The sequence below is a fragment of the Oryzias latipes genome, chromosome 3 (genome assembly GCF_053564925.1).
Source record: "Oryzias latipes strain Hd-rR chromosome 3, Olatipes_Hd-rR_3.1".
NCBI classification, from domain to species: Eukaryota; Metazoa; Chordata; class Actinopteri; order Beloniformes; family Adrianichthyidae; genus Oryzias; species Oryzias latipes.
In genome coordinates this window covers 2,401,537-2,419,527 of record NC_136239.1, presented here as the reverse complement: position 1 = coordinate 2,419,527, position 17,991 = coordinate 2,401,537, and the positions used below count along the sequence as shown (strand labels likewise).

General features: G+C 41.7%; 1 protein-coding gene across 23 annotated transcripts in view; it reads right to left on the bottom strand.

The window, feature by feature from the left end:
- The window catches only part of ppfia1 (PTPRF interacting protein alpha 1), a 63,898-nt gene extending 46,875 nt beyond the window's left edge, over positions 1–17,023 (bottom strand). For 20 of the 23 annotated variants that reach the window (XM_078944897.1, XM_078944894.1, XM_078944903.1 and 17 more), the window contains exons 1-2: positions 16,012–16,900; positions 12,062–12,325 (exon numbers count right to left, since the gene is read on the bottom strand). In XM_078944897.1, the coding sequence (XP_078801023.1) occupies positions 12,062–12,325 (264 nt within the window). In that variant the 5' untranslated portion in view covers positions 16,012–16,900. Of the gene's footprint in view, positions 1–12,061; positions 12,326–16,011 lie in introns of all 23 variants that reach the window. The other 3 variants (XM_078944896.1, XM_078944902.1, XM_078944916.1) reach the window with 1 other exon arrangement.
- Between the last annotated feature and the right edge of the window lie 968 nt (positions 17,024–17,991).

The following is a 17,991-nucleotide window of genomic DNA, read 5'->3' as shown; positions in this document are numbered from 1 at the left end:
TTTTTCAAACTTTATTGAATGTAACAATTCAATACAAAACGATGTTAAACAGCGCCGAGCGGCTATACATTGACATGTCAGCTCGGTAATATACGAAACGATCTTCTGAACGTGCTTTTAATAATGTTACGGTTATTATGAAACACCTGTTCGCTCATCATTTGAATTTTAATCCGTGTGGTCAGTGCTTTTTCTGGACGGAGCCGGAAAGAAGCCAGGATTAGCAGTATGCAAACACGGGCTAACAACATTAGCATTGGGTGGCGCTGCACGTAAACATGTGGGAATAACATCAGCCTTTATTTAGTCGGGACACAACTGGAAACACAAATCCGCGTGATTGTTTGACTGTTTTCTAAGAACTGAGCGACATTTCTGCTTTGAAGCTCAAACCACTGTGTGTCTGCTGACGATCCGAGCTGTGCTCACACACACACTTTTAGACCCGGTTCTGAGTTCGGTAGCTCGTAGCCTCGTAGCCTCGTACCCCTAGAGGTGCGGGACGGATCGCAGTCTTAAATCTCCCATACATGTAACGCCCATTTAACAAAGCACCCCCCCTCCCTTCCCATCAAACACAAAGCTGGAAGTCCGCGCTCCGCCAGTCCACTTCACTAGTTAAGTGCAGGAGTGGACTACTTCTTTTTTATTTTGTTTGTTACTTTTTTTGTTAAAGTCACTTCCCTCAGTTTATACTGGACCATCGCGGATTAGTCATTAGTTGGGAAATAAAATAAAAAAAGTTAAATAACGAATAGCAGTTCTATAAGAACGAAAAATGTAAAAAACGAAAAATGTAAAAAAACGAAAAATGTAAAAATAGCCCCCCCCCCGATGTCATCGTCCATCCCGATGGTTGACAGCAAACATCGTCAACGGCCAATTTAGGGGACATCGCCCAACCCTAAGAGGAACGTTCACTAATCATTACATAATATAAAGTTCTCATTGTTTCAATGGCTCCTGAGATGTTCATCTGGTGTTGTCTGCATTGCAAATTTCACCACAAAATGACCCCGGTAGCATCAGCGTTCTGTATGTGGTGGAATCAACAGCGGTTTCCAATATACACCTGTCTCTAATAAACGCAGAGCCAGCTGCCACATTTTTTGGATTATACACCAGGGCTACTAAAGGCAGTTATACATAATGCACATCCATCTTTGCAAAAGTTGGGATGTTTTTTTTTTTTAGGGTTGGTTAATCAAATCTATTAAACAATCTGAATCGATGCAAGCTTAACAAATCATTAATTGATCCATAAAAGTAGAAATCAAACTTTTATCCCTGTCCTTTTCCTGTGACCTAACGCAAAGCATCAGTAAAGCAAAAGTCAGCTAGCTTGACGCTAACATATAATGGAATTTCCCATAAGACTACTAATGCTAACACTTGTTTGACCCAAACATACAGCTGTACATTGCTGTCTAAATGAACAGCTTTATATTCTTATATACAACACAGGCATGGACTTTCCAACCTCTTAAGGAAACATTAAAAGAGTTAAAAAAAAAACGTATTTTCAACCGTAATTTACTAATAAATTCTTTCCTTATAGGACAATGTGATTTCAGGGATTTTTTTGGTCTCATTTTGTCTCTCTTAGTTGAGGTATTCCTATGATGAAAATTCCAGGCCTCTCTCATCTTTTTAAGTGGGAGAACCTGCCTAATTTGTGGCTGACTGAATACTTTTTTGCCCTCTGTTCACAAGTTCCTCAGTTATGGGTTTTTTTATTTTAATTTTTTTTTTTTTTTTTTTACTTATTGACAATCTGGGTATCATACATAAAATTACAAACAGTAACCATATAATCAACATTACATCCCTCAGTTACGATGAGGAAATTTACATCCGCGATACCCCATTTCCCATGAGTCTTAGGGGCTAAAGGCGGGTCTAACCCGGCTCGCCACACTGTTGTACGTGTTTAAGAATGAGCAAGGAACAGCAGTGGCAGGAGGGGCGAACGGAAGAACAGCTCTCCTTCCGCTTGTGTCGCGGCAGCATTATTGGTGTAACGGGGCTGGTTAAAAAAACACACCAGTAAAATAAAGCATCGGCGACTGAAAAGCGCGCGCCTCAGCACGGCGCGTGCGTCAGACGTTTCCTTCCACAACAAACACTGTTGCTCCGCGGACGCCTCTGCGCTCCGCGCTCGCCAAGCGCGCTCCTTGTCTCCCCTTCCTATCTTCTCCGACACCCCTGGCCAGGGCGGCTACAAGGAGGAGCGCTTCGTCCCCATTGCGCCGGTGGACGGAGCAAATCGTGTCTGTGCAGAGCAATCGGACTTAATACTGAACGTTTTGTGGATGAGGGGCGGATGCGTTGTTACGTGTGGGAGCCATCAGACTGCCATCGGCAGTGTCTCCAGCTCACACAGAGGCTGTGAGCTTTTCAAAGCAAAATTCCGCTCAGTCCTTAGAAACAATTATAACGACCACGTCAATTTGTGTTTCCAGTCGTGTCCCGACAAAATAAAGGCTGATGTTATTCCCACATATTTACGTGCAGCCCAGCTGCAGCTGACCGTCTTTTCCAAACCCGTTGGTGACGGTGGACTTTTTCACGCTGCTTTTAAAGATTGCTTTTAACTTGAAAGCTGCATCATATTGTATCGGCGATCACGTGCACGTTGGGTCTAATGGCACCAAATGATTCTGGGATGCGGCTGGGCATGCGGGTTTCTTTTTGTTGAACCATGACTGAAGTGTCTAAGACCTGAAGTGAGGTGCATGCTGTTTGGCTGCTAAGAGGTGTGTTGAAAAATAAATGACTTGTTGGTTGGAGTTGGATAGAGAATTCAAACCATACACTGAGTCCGATAGTACGTACATGGCGGCCGCCAATTAAATCCATAAATTAGCTGCGTCACTGGACAAGCCGCAGGGCTGTAAGCGCAGGAAAGAAGTAGCGGCTTATAATCCGGTAATTACGGTAAATGTGCTCCGCTGTGCAGTAGCCGTGCCTTTTGATTAGGGCTGCACGATATGAGGAAAACTCACGATATGCGGTATTAGGGATCCATATTGCCATGGAGATATAACATGTGATACATGAACAAATAGTAAAACAATCAAAAACATAATTTCCATTTAACTGCAACAGATGAAATTCAATAAGAGTTAACATAACTTAAATTATACTCCAAATTACGCTCGTCTACATAGGAGGCCAGCATCCAACATAAAAAGGCTCCATCCGATTGGTCCAATGCATAAATGGATTTATTTGATTTGTGAAATACTTCAAGCTGCCATAAGATTGTTTTAGCACATTTAAGGTAACCGTTTATTGTCTTTTTCGCCGTCTTTTGCGATAAGCGTTTTACACAGCTTGACATCGCGACAACGATAAATTCGCGATTTATTGTGCAGGTCTACTCTTGATTTTTGACGACAGCAAAAAGACGTAAATCTTTTGCGATCAAAGTTCTAATGACAGATAAAAATGTATCTTGGTCCTGTGAGGTTGTGGGTAAATCTTAATAATCCTTCCTTAATTGCCTCGCTTGCCTTTGATCCTGACGGATAAATCTCACGCCTCGTTATGAAACTTGATAAACTAGCTGCCGCCGTTGTTCTTGCCGTGTCCATCGGTCCATCCCCAAAAGTTTTTGTGTGGCATGCGGAACCCCAGTGATCCTGCCACTCTTTGAAGCTGTTTGTCCACATTTAAGTCTCACTGTTTCACAAACAATAATGAATTGGCACATTGCAATGGATTTATAAACGGTGCACCGCCTCGTCCATAACCAGCTGCATCTCAAATCAAAACGTTCACTAATAAACACTGAACATTTCAGCAAATGCATGATTATCAAAAAAACTATGACGAGCAGAACTTGAGTAAACCACACAATGCTTTTAAGTCTCATTAGATGCAACAGAATACATAGGTTTAAAAAAATGAATGGAAAAAAAGGAAAAGAGAAGAGAGAAATAGATAAATAAATCAACCAGAGCAGCATTTCAAGGTTAGTTTGAACATCAAAGAAAGAGAACATTAAACTTGAAAAGGCTCCAGCTGAAAGAAACATAAATGTTTAAACAGTTAAAAAGGTTTAAAAGTTTTAAGCTACAAAAACCACTGCAAGACACTGTTAGCAATGCCAATTTAGAACAGCATACGTCATGTCTACAGATTAAAAGCACTCTGTGTGCAAATCTAATATTGAGCAAAAAAGGTCTTAAACATGTCCTAAACCTAGACTACAGCTTTAATTCAACTGGGATTAACTCTTGGAGAATCATTTTTACCTAGAAATTGAAAAATCCATCTTCAGATAGCAAAAAGAACTCTCTGTTAATTCTGGTACCACAGACCAGAATACTGAGTAAAATTGGGTTTTTCATTGCAATTACAGGAAAGAATATCATCAACAAATGTTGAACATTGTTTTGTTCCAAAGTCGCAACCATGTTTTTCTTTTCTTTTTTATGATGGGGGGTGTATTCTTTTTTTTGTCTCGACATGCTGAGGACAATTACATTGAAAGACAACTCAAGCATGTAATTAACCTATACCTCTCTTCTTTTTATTCCCTTCTTTAAAGTGGTCGAACATTAGAACTAATGTTCGCAAAGCAAAGCCAGAACAGGAGCAGACATTCGGCAAACTTTGATGACTTCAGAACCGTCTTTAAAGGCCAGATGTGCTTCATGTTCTCAGATTAGAAACCAAATGAAAGATCCTGGAGCTGGAAGAAGCAAGCAGGCTGGAATGTTTGTGCATTCCAGTTAGAGGCTGCTGACTGGGGAGGGCGGCAGCAAGCCAGAACCCCCCCCCCCCCAGACACCTACATGGTACCAAGGAAGTGTTTGCAAAGCTTCTAAATTGTGCCCTCCCTCTTTATTGGTTGATAAATTACTACATGAATGATTGATTTGGTTATCATGTTGTCAGGAGTTCGGTGCGGTAAAGTTCAAAGTTCTTTACACTGATAAACAGCACAACTGAAATGAATGCATGAATAAATAAACGTTTGATTTCTAGAAGCAACTAAGAGTATGAAGACCAACAAATGCTTAATTTTGGCACTTGGGTGAACCTAACAGCTGACTTAGAACTGGTGCAGACCAGGGGAATCCGACTGTTTAATCAAAACAAAAAGAAATATAAACCTACTGGTTGAATGAACGTTAAAATGAAAACAAACACCAAAAAATAAACGCTGCTACCTTTTGTTTTTTTAAGAAAAAAAAATATTTCATACATTGGAGAAAAGTCATGCAGCTGAAACAGCCTAAACTGAGTTACTGAGGCTACATAGTATGCCAAAATAAAGTTTGTTTTCTTTTTTTTACATCCTAAATTTTCTTTTAAGGGTTGTTCCGTTTTGCACTGTGATGCTTAATGCAACACACAAAGACCTTTTCTAGGAGGGAACAAAAAAACTTTCCTATGGGGTCTTAATTTATTTTCCTCAGACAGTCATATTTGTAAGGAACATTTTCCCTCCATTTTTCCTTTGAAAGAATGTATTTTGCCAGTACCAAGTTACCAAACTGCACATTAGTTGTGAGGTTTGATTTGTTAAACCTGGGGTTTTCACAATCATTACAGGCATTTTAAGTCCGTTTATGTTAACATATTACTGCAGCATCCCCAACACTTATGCTTCAAGGTTCATCAGTATAAATGAAACCTCTTCTCATTATTCAAAAGAAAAAACAATCTCATACACAGCAGCAAGGCAGACAGCCACATAGTGCTTTTTTTATTACCCCTGTTTTGGCAAATGGTAAATGGTAAAATATATAGCGCCTTTCTTCCTACAAGGACAAAGCGCTTTACAGTCACACACAATAATACTGGATATGGATAATTACCGGCCGATATTGGACATTATGACGTCATGCCGATAATGCCGATTAGAAAAAAATTTGCAGATAAAATGGACCGATAACTAAAGGCTTAAACTGTCGTCTCTTCCTCCCTCATCACTCTATTTACTAGTGCCAGCAAGGTGTCTTTTTTTTTTTTTTTTTTTTTTTTTTATACACTGTATTTTATCCCACGAAGGGAAATTCTTTCTCCGCATTTGACCCATCCCCTTGGGGAGCGGTGAGCTGCAGCCGAAACCGCGCTCGGGAGGCAGTAGCGTTAAGGGTCTTGCCTAAGGACCCTCACTGGGTGATGTTAACTGCTCGCCATTGATATGGTAATTGCCCCCAGTACCATTGCTTTTTCCCCTCCGGGAATCGAACCCTGGTTTCCTGCATGGTAGCTTCCCACCTTACCAACCGAGCTACCCAGCCGCTTCTGTCGCAGGTTAGTGATGTCATCTCTCAGCGCCTGAGCTAGAGATCTCTGTCTGCAACATGGAGCAGCTCTCACCCATGTGGCTTATTTTACCATGTCTGAGACCAACGACTCCCTCGCTGTTTGCTAAATATGATCAACAAAAGAGGGAAAAAAGGTCAAGCTTTAACACCACAAATGTCACAAGCTATTTACAAATCCTCCACCGCGATGTATGGAAGGAATATGAAGTTGCATTCATTGCTAGCGCTCATTCTGGAAAAAAACCAAACTGGCATGGAAGTAGCTGTCAGCGCCCTGCACCAGCATGGATAGTGAGCGTGTTTTCTTCTGCTGCAAATGTGTTGGATGAAAACATCAACAGCTAACCTGTCAGAAAGCAGAGATGCTTCTTGTTGACAGGAAAATCTCCCATTGATCCAACCACACAGTAAAAAACATATGTTATAGTGGTGGTTTATTTCTGTTCATTCCGGTTTGTAAAATGCTTGAATGCCTGTTTTTGAACAGTTTATTATTATGAGCAACCGTTTATTTTGCACTTTACTTTGAAACAATGCAAAAAAATGTGCACTTTAAGACTAAACTATTTCTTTTGCACGTTATTATATCCGGCATTATATGTATTGAAAAATGTCCTTGTTACATTGGTATTTAAGTTAAAGTCTTGTATTTTTTCTGACCATTGAAATGCACGTTCTCTGTTCACAGATGTATGGCAGACTGAAAGGGCTAATAAAGTGTTTGTACAATCTGTTCTATTTATTTGCAGGTAAAACTAGTTCTGCAAATTTGTTGAATACATAAGAGCCATTCGCTGTTACTTTGAACTTACTAATATTTTTTTCAAGTATTTTTTAAAATATTGGTTGAATATGGGTATCGGCTACAAGAGGCAGGAAAATATCGGTTATCTGTATCGGTTGTTAAATAGTCAGTATCGTGCATCACTAAGAATTACTTTGGATATTCGGATTAGCTGAAAACACCTGGAGTAGGTTTATCGGCAGTGAGAAGGGTACGGTTATCTGGAAATAAAATGAAGGAACGCGGCCCTCGAGGCTTGGAGTTCCCCACCCCAGCATGAAGCGTTTGCAAACAAACATCTATTAGGAGTCCTTCATCAGCCAGCATGCCATCGATTTTGATTTCAGATAAGGAGAAACATGCGGAAACAGACCATCAAGCAGAGCCCCAAAACACCAAAAAGCTAAAGCGAGTGAAGAGGGGACAAAGCGCACAAGTTTCAGCTAACGTTAAGTTTCCTCTTCGGCTCCAAATCCTCGTTTGCTCTTCTGTCACTGCTGTTCATGGTGTTCAGTTTTAAAGAAAAAAAACAGCTGTATGGTGCTTTATCTGTAACTATGGGAGGTCCTAAAAGTGAGCTGGAACAAGTTATTCAGTAAAAACAAAAAAAACACATGAAAACAGTGACAACAGCTCAACTGTTCAGGAGGTCGATGCATTGTTTATCCACTGAGCAGTGTCGGCTATGACCAGTCGCTTCCTAGAGAGGCGGCTGAGGTCACGTCAGCTGGTAGCTGGCATGGAGGCTCACTGGCTTTACCCCGAAACAAATGAGTCGCTCATTCAAAGACAACAAATTCATTCCTTCTTTGAGCTTTTTTGTTGTGATCTAAGAACCAAGGGATGCATCATCACAGCCAGCTGATACAGAATTTTAGTGCCTTACACTTAGTGGACAATTAAAAAATAGTATGACATCTTCGCAAGAATAAACATCTGAAATCTGTGCAGAAACTGGGAAAACAAGAGCCTTTACGTACTGACAGAAGTTCAATCTGAATCATTTTAAGGGCATTTCAGCTTTAGGACTTGGCATAAACAGCATTTCTTTTTCAAGGAGATCAGGGAACATGACTAATAAGTTTAATAAAGATTCTCATTTATGTATGTGATTTTGTCTTTAAGACCACCTTTGGAGGTGGTCTGGGTTCGTTTCCAATCAGACTGAGATTCCTCAGTCTGAATACAATCCGTCCTCGGAGCGGAACATCTGGACCCACCGGGCCACCGTAGCCGACGTAAACAGAGCAGGAATGAAGGAACAAATGAGCCATGGACAAATTTAAAGCAACGCTTGTCGTGTGATCAGAGAGGAAAAAGATTCCAACTGTTTATTTGTTAGAACGTTTATTTCAACGCTTCCGACAGGCTTTTCTGTGTGGTTACGCGGCCGACAGACGCCGCTGTGACGTCATCCTAAAAGTTACCTTGTAGTTCCTGAACAGAATTCTTTAAATCAACGCCATAACTGCACAACGATGAGACACAGAAACTCACTGAAATCAGGCTCATTCAGACTATTTGAAGGTGATCCACATCACTTCTCACCGTTTTCCTGACTGTCTCTACGTCATAAACACACATTAGTGTCCTTTCTTAGACGTCTTCTGTCAGTAACCAAAGAAGCAGTAAAAAGGGTTGAGCCTGACCTTCATACAGACGTTTAAAATCGGTCATCAAAATCTAAAGTTTGAATGAACTGCCCCGAGAAGGACTGCAAAGCGCAGGACTTCCATAATTTCTGTCTCTAGCTGCTTTGCTCCGCCCTCGTAATTCCTGACCAATGACTAAGGAGATCTTTATTCACTCAAGCTTTGGTTCAAACCTGGAAAGGCTGCTTGACAGCCCCACTCTCAGGCCAGACCCCGTCCTGATTTCTGTCACACCTGCTCTCGATCAAGACATCTCAGGAAAGTCCCTGAATGGTTCAGGTGAGCCCTGACGCAGCTAAACATCCTGCTGCAATCCAAAGGCAATCAGGAAGGAATGACAGATGCGTTTATTGAGAGTGATCAGACTGGAAAAAAGTAAAGCCATTTTCACAGCTTGAGGTTTTCCCAGAGCCACACTGACAGCCGTTATCCAAAAAAGGAGAAAACAGGGAACAGCGTTGAGCCCTCCCAGGAGTTAAATTCCACCATGAGCGCAGCAACAACTCATCCAAACCACAACATCCAAAATACCAGCAGGCATCACCTGAAGTAGACGGGGCAGAAAGGGTCTGCATGGCAGAAAATCATGAAGCCTTGTCCCAGTTTTTTTTTTTTATGAAGCCCAAGACTTTAGACCTTATAAACTGACAGAACAACATAGAAAAGTCAGAATGTCTGGTTTCATTTAAAACCCACTTCTTTTTAATCATCTAAAGCAAGTTTTGAACAATAGCTCCTACTGTTTTTAACGTTTGCGTCTATATTAATTTTATCTATAAAGAACTAAGTTGTGTTTGTTAAAAAAAAAACATTTTTTGTACAGTACACAAGTTTCTTTTACTTTTCTAAATGTGTGACTCCACAGATGGACTGACACTTGTGCATGTTACACTAGTGTGCAGGCATGGAGCCTCAGAAAACCAAACATGTCTCCTCACCCATGGTTAGGGCTGATTTAACAAAAAATGAATAAAGCAACTCATCAAAATCATATCTATTTTAAAGTAAAAATATATCATTTTATTTTTCCAAGTTCCACCTTTGGTCAGTTCAAATCATTGTTTTTTTAAGGCAGTTGTATTAACGTAAAATTTGTACCTGACTGCACTACGATGAACATCAAACCTACGAAGCTAAAGATAACGCATGTAGCTAGCACAGAAATATTCACAGTTGAAGAACCAACATGCTTAAAGTTTCCAAAAACAGATCAAATAATGACACAGCAAATGGCAAATAGTGAACATTTGCACAATATGACAAGTTAATACTCCATGCAGATGGTTGAAGTCACATGACTCACCTTCTGTCTTTGTTTACAGTCTTTTGGAAGAATGCAACAGATGTAAGTGAAACATGATGGTACAGTGACACATGGTACATGACTTATAGATATTTTCTACTTACTGGTACACTTTTTCACATCCACACTAAGATGGAGGAAAAGGACATTCTGCTCAATCTAAGGCAACTGAGAATCCAGCGTCCTGCCAGAGGACGCAGCAACCTTTCGGCTAGGAGACAACTGTTCTACCTCTGAGCAACAGCCCATGGAGACATCCACAATGTTTTTTAATATTCAAATAGTCTTGTTTTCCTTAATAGGAGTCTGCCTGACGGACCGAGACTGACAGCGCTGCATCGTGACCACCGGCATATCGTCAACACACAATGGCGGTTAAATAAAAAGCCCTTAGACAGTTGTGATGCATGCATTTCAAGGACATGATTCATCTCTAAAAATGTCTGCACTTTCTCCCCCCAACGGTTAAATCCAATACCATGAAGAGAACGCAAATCTAACAAAACCTACACATGCTGATTGTGAGATAGACCTCTGTCGACAGGATTACAGACTTAATATCTTTATCTTTTCAGCCTGAGCAAATCCTTTCTGTGTCTATAGGTTACAAACTATTCCCAAACTTCAGCAAAATGTCGGGGTCTAACTGGACAGCACGGCTTCAACGAGCATCTTCAAAAACCCAAAGCTATAAGTGAACACCGTACATGCTGGAAAGGTCACCAGACCAGCAGCATGCAACCAGCCTCCAACACTGCCGGCACATTTCCATAAATAATTGAACCAGCTGGAAAACGGTAGCGATGACTGCTTTAATATTTCATGTATATTCTCATTTTTTTTCCCTTCGCTACATTATGTGTCTAAACAATCAGTGAGTAAGCGAGTGAGACCTTTATACGCCAATTTAAAGATGCAACTGAAGATGTTTCTGAAAAATTGTCAGCTTATCCTTTAAAGAACAATGTAAGCCGGCTTTGTTCCAGAACATCTATAGACATGAGAAACTCATTCAGGTGCAAACGTGTGTCACTTTATCCTTTGCTCAAAGTTGAACACAATCAACAAAACTACAGTAATTCAATTACATGTGATAAACGCATTTTTATAGACAGGAAAAACCTGCAGCAAACACTCTTAAAATGTCAATCAGTTGTATACTTCTGGGTGCAACTGAACTAAATGACTTTTTTAATCATTCTTTTAGTGATCATTTAGCTCAATCCTAAATATGATGTGTTTTTAAAAACAAAGGCTGCAAAAAACGTGAATCTAGTTGAGCTTTTTTGTCGTTTTAAATCAGGCTTTGAAGAAATGGCATCCGCAGGTCTGCAACAAACTAACATATCAGCGGCATAGAGGCTTCTGAAGCCTCTGCAACAGCAAATTACTGACAATTATAATGCAGCAGGTATGTGTGAAGACATACAAACAATCATGTGACACTGGACATTTATTGTTAACACAAAAACGGGAGAATCTTGAAGTTTTCTTTTCAAAATTTGTCCATCATATCTGCAAAGCCTCAACATCACCACAGCCTTCTTATGCAATTCGTATTGTAGGAGGGAAACTCCAGGCCTCCAGGGCCACCATCCTATGGCTGTGGCCTGTTTTTATACACATAATATGAAACCACTGTTCAAAAGCAATGCTTTTATCCCTAAGGTAATGATTTTAAACATTTTTCATGTTAGCCTGTTTTCTAGTAGTTGTAACTGTGAGGCATTTCCAGTCTAAACATCCCATGTTCTCATCCTGTGCTAATTTAGAGGAAAATCCATAAAGAGCAGGGCCTATTTTCATGGATATATTTTCTTTTTTATTTTAATGATGAAAACTGTATTTAGTCCGTTTATTGTGAAAACGATTGTGGCATTTCCTCCCTCTGACTTATCTAGCCTGAGCTGGTTAACCAACCTTCTTCCAAGCCACTGACATGTTTTAAGCAAAGCAATCAACCGACAGAAGCGGATTTAGCTAAAAACAATAGTGTCATCGGCTCCAGCAGCCCACCCAGACCCCTCGGACTCACCTGTGGTAAAGCGGAGTTCAGCTGCCTCTGCAGCGAGTCCCTTTCATGGCTGACTTCATGAAGTTTCCCCTGGGTCAGGCCCAGGTTCTCCTGAGTCTCTCTCAGAGTCTCCAGAAGGCGATCCCTCTCCTCCAGCATGGACACCATCAATGACTCAAAGTGACCCTCAGAGTCCGACTGCAGGGGGGAGCCAGAACCTCGCCGGCCGTTGCCTCCACCGGGCCCCTCGGCCTCGCTGATGGTTGGCATCACTTCACACATCATCTGCAACCACAGTGTGACAGAAGGACATGGAGCTTGTGAAAGGAGCCGGGAGGATTTCAGAAACAGAAGAGTAAGCCACGACTGACAAACGCTTTAGACAGGCAATATATTTTATAGGGTTGTAAAACTCCTTCCCCAATACATTCACTGGAGTGGCTGTTCCTGCTGTTATCCAGAAATAACTGAAAACATAAGCAAGTACAATAAATACCAGTAAATCCGTGCACAAAAACAGACGTCCCGGTATTTTAAAAGGATGAGACATTTGAGGAAGAATTGAAGTTGAAGAAAAAAAAATGACTGACTGGAGATCATTTAGAAATGTGTCACACTTATAGGAAGAACATATCCCAGACTTACAAATAAACAGTTTTATTATTTAAAACAATGCATCAGTGAGGATACAAAATAGAAAAAGCTTAGAACTAAGGAAAACAGACTGATGTGATAAGTCTGGATTGACCCTGCTACAGTGATGGGGACATGAGATAAAGTGATGCTTCATTCACGCCTGAAGCTTTAGGTGCAGGTCTAATCTGTGGTTACCTCAGCTGAGTCAGCACTATGTGGTCAGAAATGATGCCAACTATTGACCTAAATCCACTAAATAAACAGCCTTTTCTATCAATATTTATTTTTCCTCTCAGACAACAGGCAGAATCTCAAATGCAATGAAAGGACTGGCTTTCTCAGAAAGGGTTCAGGAGCTACCAAACACACTGAACATGAGGCCGTCATTCAACTTCTAGAAGTATTGTAATGGAATAAGACATTTAAATATTGAAAAAGGTTTTTTATTTGCACGGTGTAAGATTTTTGTTAAATTATAGCTAACAAATAGATGAAACCAGTTTGACTCTTAAAGACGGACTCCAATGAAAATTGTGTTTTTTGGTGTTTTTAACAACTCTTGTGGAATTTTTCTAATGATAGAGGCCATTGATAAAGAAAATTCAGATTAAAACTGCATTTAATGGGATTTATTTATTCAAATTGCAGATGTAAAAAATGCCACTTTAAAGAGCTTGTAGTGGTTAAGTACAAACTACAACCGGCGGACCACAGTCTCCATGCTCCGCCCCCTTCTGATGCATCCGCTGTCAGACAAATAGATCCATGAACGTCTTTGTTTTCCTGGTCTGAGCTGGAATCTGGATCTAAACTGTACGGCTGGATAGTTCCAATATTGCTCGCCATTTTGTTGCAGCAGTAATGTCAGGTCGGGGGGGTGAAGGGCTTCAAGATAGCGGGAGAGTGTGTGTAAAGAAATGGGTGATGGGAAGGGGGACGGGGTTGCTCCGCAGCAACAGTCCCGCCCACAACTCTGAGGGGAATTTGCAATAAACTCCTGTTGCTCTGCAGAAACTATGTCCTAGAAAACGACCGTTGTTTTGATTTTGGCTAAAAACGGCATCATCATATTAAAAAAAAAAAACAAAAGCTGGAAGACTGTTAAAATAGATCAAAAGATGATCGGAGTGGGACTTTAAAGGTGGCAGAGTTCAGTTTATGGTCAAACACACGCCTGAGATGCAACTGTGAGAACATTCTGAAAATGCAGACAGCAGTTGATTGAATCACTGTTCTTTTAAAGATTTAAAGCTACCACCAAGTCGACCAACACAGCGGCCTATTGACTGGACAATTGGGGAAAGGCAGATAAAGCCTGCATGCTAGAATAATAGTCCAAAGCAAACAAACAAGCCACTGTCACCTGCAATAGCAGAGTTCAGAAATGCACAGATTGTCCTTAATCACAGAGCTGGGGTGCCTTGAGTTCACTGCAACAACGGTGGAGAAAGAAGGTCTGAGGAATTATAGCAGCCCTCTGCACCAAGGGGCTTATGTCCTGTAGACAGACTGCCAGACAAAAGCCAAGAATCATGTGAGCAGGATTTAAAATTCCCATATAGAACAACAACTCGCACACTGGAACGGGCAAAGTAAAAACTCGGTGGCTGGCAGAACCACCGAATCAACGGTCTTTACTAAGGCCCGGGTGCCAAAGGCCGTGTCCTTCAAGAAGCCCCTGTGTTTGGATCAGAGCGACAGAGCTTAACCACACGCTTACAGCGCTGGTTTCCGGGTCCAGATCATATTTGTTACAAACGGCTTTTCTGAACTAAACTCAAGACTTTCATTCTTCATTAACTCCAATTAAGCTCCACACGATCCAAACAACAACCCCCAAACTTCAAACAATAGGGTGAATTTAACCTAATTTACAAGAAGCAACAATACTAAACCAGAGCTTCATATTAAGGTCAAGCCCCTCAGGATCAGCACCGAGGGGGAGGTTTGCAAAGCATCAGCGAGAGGTAGTGACAGATGGTGGGCTGGGAGTAACTTTACACAGACATGGCTGTGTCCGAATTCCCACCCTAACCCCTAACTACTAAAAAACTAAGGTAGTGCTGCCCTATGTAGTGTCCCGGATTTTAAAAGCCATCTAGTGAGCATTGATGCACACTGGTTTTTTGCAGAGACTTCTGGGAAATTTCTAGGGCTCTGGATTTTGGAATTGTAGATTGGACAGCACTACAAAATGGCCAACCCACTATATAGAACACTATGTAGTGAGTGGGGAAGGAATTGGGCCACAACCTCGTCATACATCCCGACGCTGAAGTTGGCTTCTGATTCGCGAGGGCACTAAAGGAACATTCCACTGCATCCACCAAGATCACCTAGAACCGGGTCCTGTTCAAAAACCAGACGACCTGGACTCCTCAAACCTGGATTAAATCATGATTTAGATACTACAGAAGACATTAAACACAGTTTCTGATTTGTGAAACCTTCCGAGCAGGAAAGGCCACCAAAACCTCTCATAAAGTAAACGCAACCAAACCAACTTGTAAGATAACCCCTCTCTTTTTGGACCCTGATATTTTAAGAGTTATCTCTTCCCATTTCAGGTTCACCCTTCTCTTTCTCTGTTGTTCATATATCTTCTCTCCTCCGTCGATCGTTATCTCTCCCTTACTCATTTTGAGAAATCAATTAAAGGTTTCAACTTCCTGCTCGGAAGGTTTCACAAATCAGAAACTGTGTTTAATGTTTTCATCACCCTCTAAATCATAATTTAATCCAGGTTGTGTGGTTTTTGAACAGGACCTGGTCTAAGGTGGACTCACTCATTGCGTAAAATGCGATAAAAATGAACCTATTTCGAATTTTCACAAATCAGAATCCGTGTTTGATGTGTACTTTAGTATCTAAATCATAATTTAATCCAGGTTTGAGCAGTCCAGGCTGTCTGGTTTTTGAACAGGACCCGGTTTTAGCTGATCTTAGTGCGAAAAATGCAGTGGAATTTGAATGTTCCTTTAGTGCCCTCGCGAATCAGAAGCCAACTTCAGCGTCGTTTATTTATCAACAAATAACAACATGGATGGAGGTAAGACCCTCCTGTTAGAGAAAACTACTGAAGCTGTCGGGGTGTTTTTCTTTACAGCCCAGGAGAGATGAGGGGCCCCCAACATAACCCCCCTGTTGGATCTAATGAAGGCGACACAGCTGCCTTGCATCTGTGGATGGAACTAACTTTGTTGGGCTCCAGAGGGAAGGAACCAGGAATGCTGGAGGACCGTCCGTCCTCACCTGATGCTGAGAAGGTGAGCGCTGAAAACAGCAGGAGTTACTTAGCAAACCAATAACGGCTCGGTCCCGTGTGCTTTTCTCACCTTTGACGTGTAACTTAATTAATGATAATCCACGGATATGCGTCGACGTCAGAAGAAGTCCCTGCTGAACTCCGACCGTGTGTCCCGGTGACCGGATCACGCTTCAAAAACATCCAGAGTATAATCCGGGGATGTGCGAAGGGGTTCCTTCTTTCTTTGAGTTGACAAAACGTTGGGAAATTCCTTAAGGCCTCAGAGCCGCAGAGAGTAAGCAGGGGGCAGTGTTCCAAGTTTAGCCGGCTAACTCCACCTTTAGCATGCTAACAGAACGGGAGCTGGTTCTACTTCACTGCATACCTGCATTTGGAAACATAAAGTGTCCATCTGTGCAACTAAAAACAAGCGGCTCCCTGGAAATGTGAAGCTCAGCTCGACGAAAACAGCCTTTCATAGTTGGCCGTGAATGTGGTGGTGATGATGGTGACGTGGAAACTGTTGCAGCTCTGCTTCGTGCTAATTTGAAACAGAAATCTTTGGCTTCGAGTCACTTTAAAGTCCACAGCTAGCCGACGTTAGCCACTAGCCCGCTAGCTAGCTAAAGTAACTAGTTTTATGTACAGGTTAACTACCCGAGTACAGTTTTCTATAAAAACTAGAAAAGATGCTAAAATATATTCTAAGAAAATTTGCGGCTTTGTTTTTGTGTCTAAAGCCCTGAAATGTGTCTGGAAGGCGTAGCTAACGTTAGCTTCCCGTTGGCTGTCACGGCGGAGTGAGCCGCGTCACCGCATCACGAACCGCTCCGCTCGGAAAAACTTCCAGCCCGTCGGCGACGATTCTAGTCCCGCAGGGAGAAACAACAAACAAAAGTGCGAGTAAAAGTTATATTTCCATCATGTTCCCTCGATATTCAGAGCTGCTCCTGGTGTTTCACCGTAACAGGTCCGGTCCTTTCCCGTCGCCAGTGGCTGCTAGCCTCGGCAGTCCGGACAGCCAATAGAGGCTCGGTGACAGAAGCTGGAGGAGAGGCGGCCCGCTCCGGAGGAGGAGGAGGCGGAGGAAGAGGAGGAGGAGGAGGAAGAGGAGGAGGAGGAGGAGGAGCAGGAGCAGGAGGAAGCTGCATTTGGAGTTCCAGTCGTGCATAGACGCGATGATAAATGATATTCAATATTCCCTCTTTTCTTTACCTGATGTTCTCTTCTTTAAGGAAAACCTGGACCGGAAGTTTCTGACGTCATCAATCTTCTTATTTTTTGTAAACACTTTATTTATTTATGTAAATGGAAAACACTTGCCCTTTGTTTATTATCTTTATTTTTCTGATTATTTAAGCGTCTTAAATGCATTTCAAACAAAAACAATAAAACTACAGTAATTTATCGAAATATATCAAAATAATTCTTACTTTATTCTAATTGTTGGCTTGCCTTCTTGGCTTGTCTTAACCTATTTGTGTTTTGTTGTATTTTATTTTATTTTTTTGTATGCGCATTTCAAATGTTTGCTCACCCTAACCTGGTTTATATATGAATAAAGGAAAAGGGGGAAAAAACAGCAAAAAGGTGTGTTGGGTGTTTTTACCAAGTTCTTGGGGACATTTATGCAGAAAATATGGGCTTAAAATGGTATTTCTGAGTATTTCTTAATTCAAATCGTTGTGAATCAGAGGCAGACTACACGGTGGCACAGTGGTTAGCGCTCATGCCTCACAGCAAGGTTCAAGTCTCGGCTGGGAGACCTGAACCAGAACACCAATGGGGGACCTTTCTGCGTGGAGTTAGCATGTTCTCCCCGTGCATGCGTGGGTTTTCTCCCTCCCAGCGTCCAAAAACGTGCTTCATAGGTTCATTGGTCACTCTGAATTGTCCCTAGGTGTGAGTGTGCATGGGTGTGTGATTGTGGCCCTGTGACAGACTGGTGACCTGTCCAGGATGCCTCCTTTCTTCACCCACGAGTGGATAGGCTCCAGCAGCCCGTTGACCCCGAAAGGGAACAAACGGACTAAAAGATGATGAATGTGAATCAGAAGCAGACAAAAAA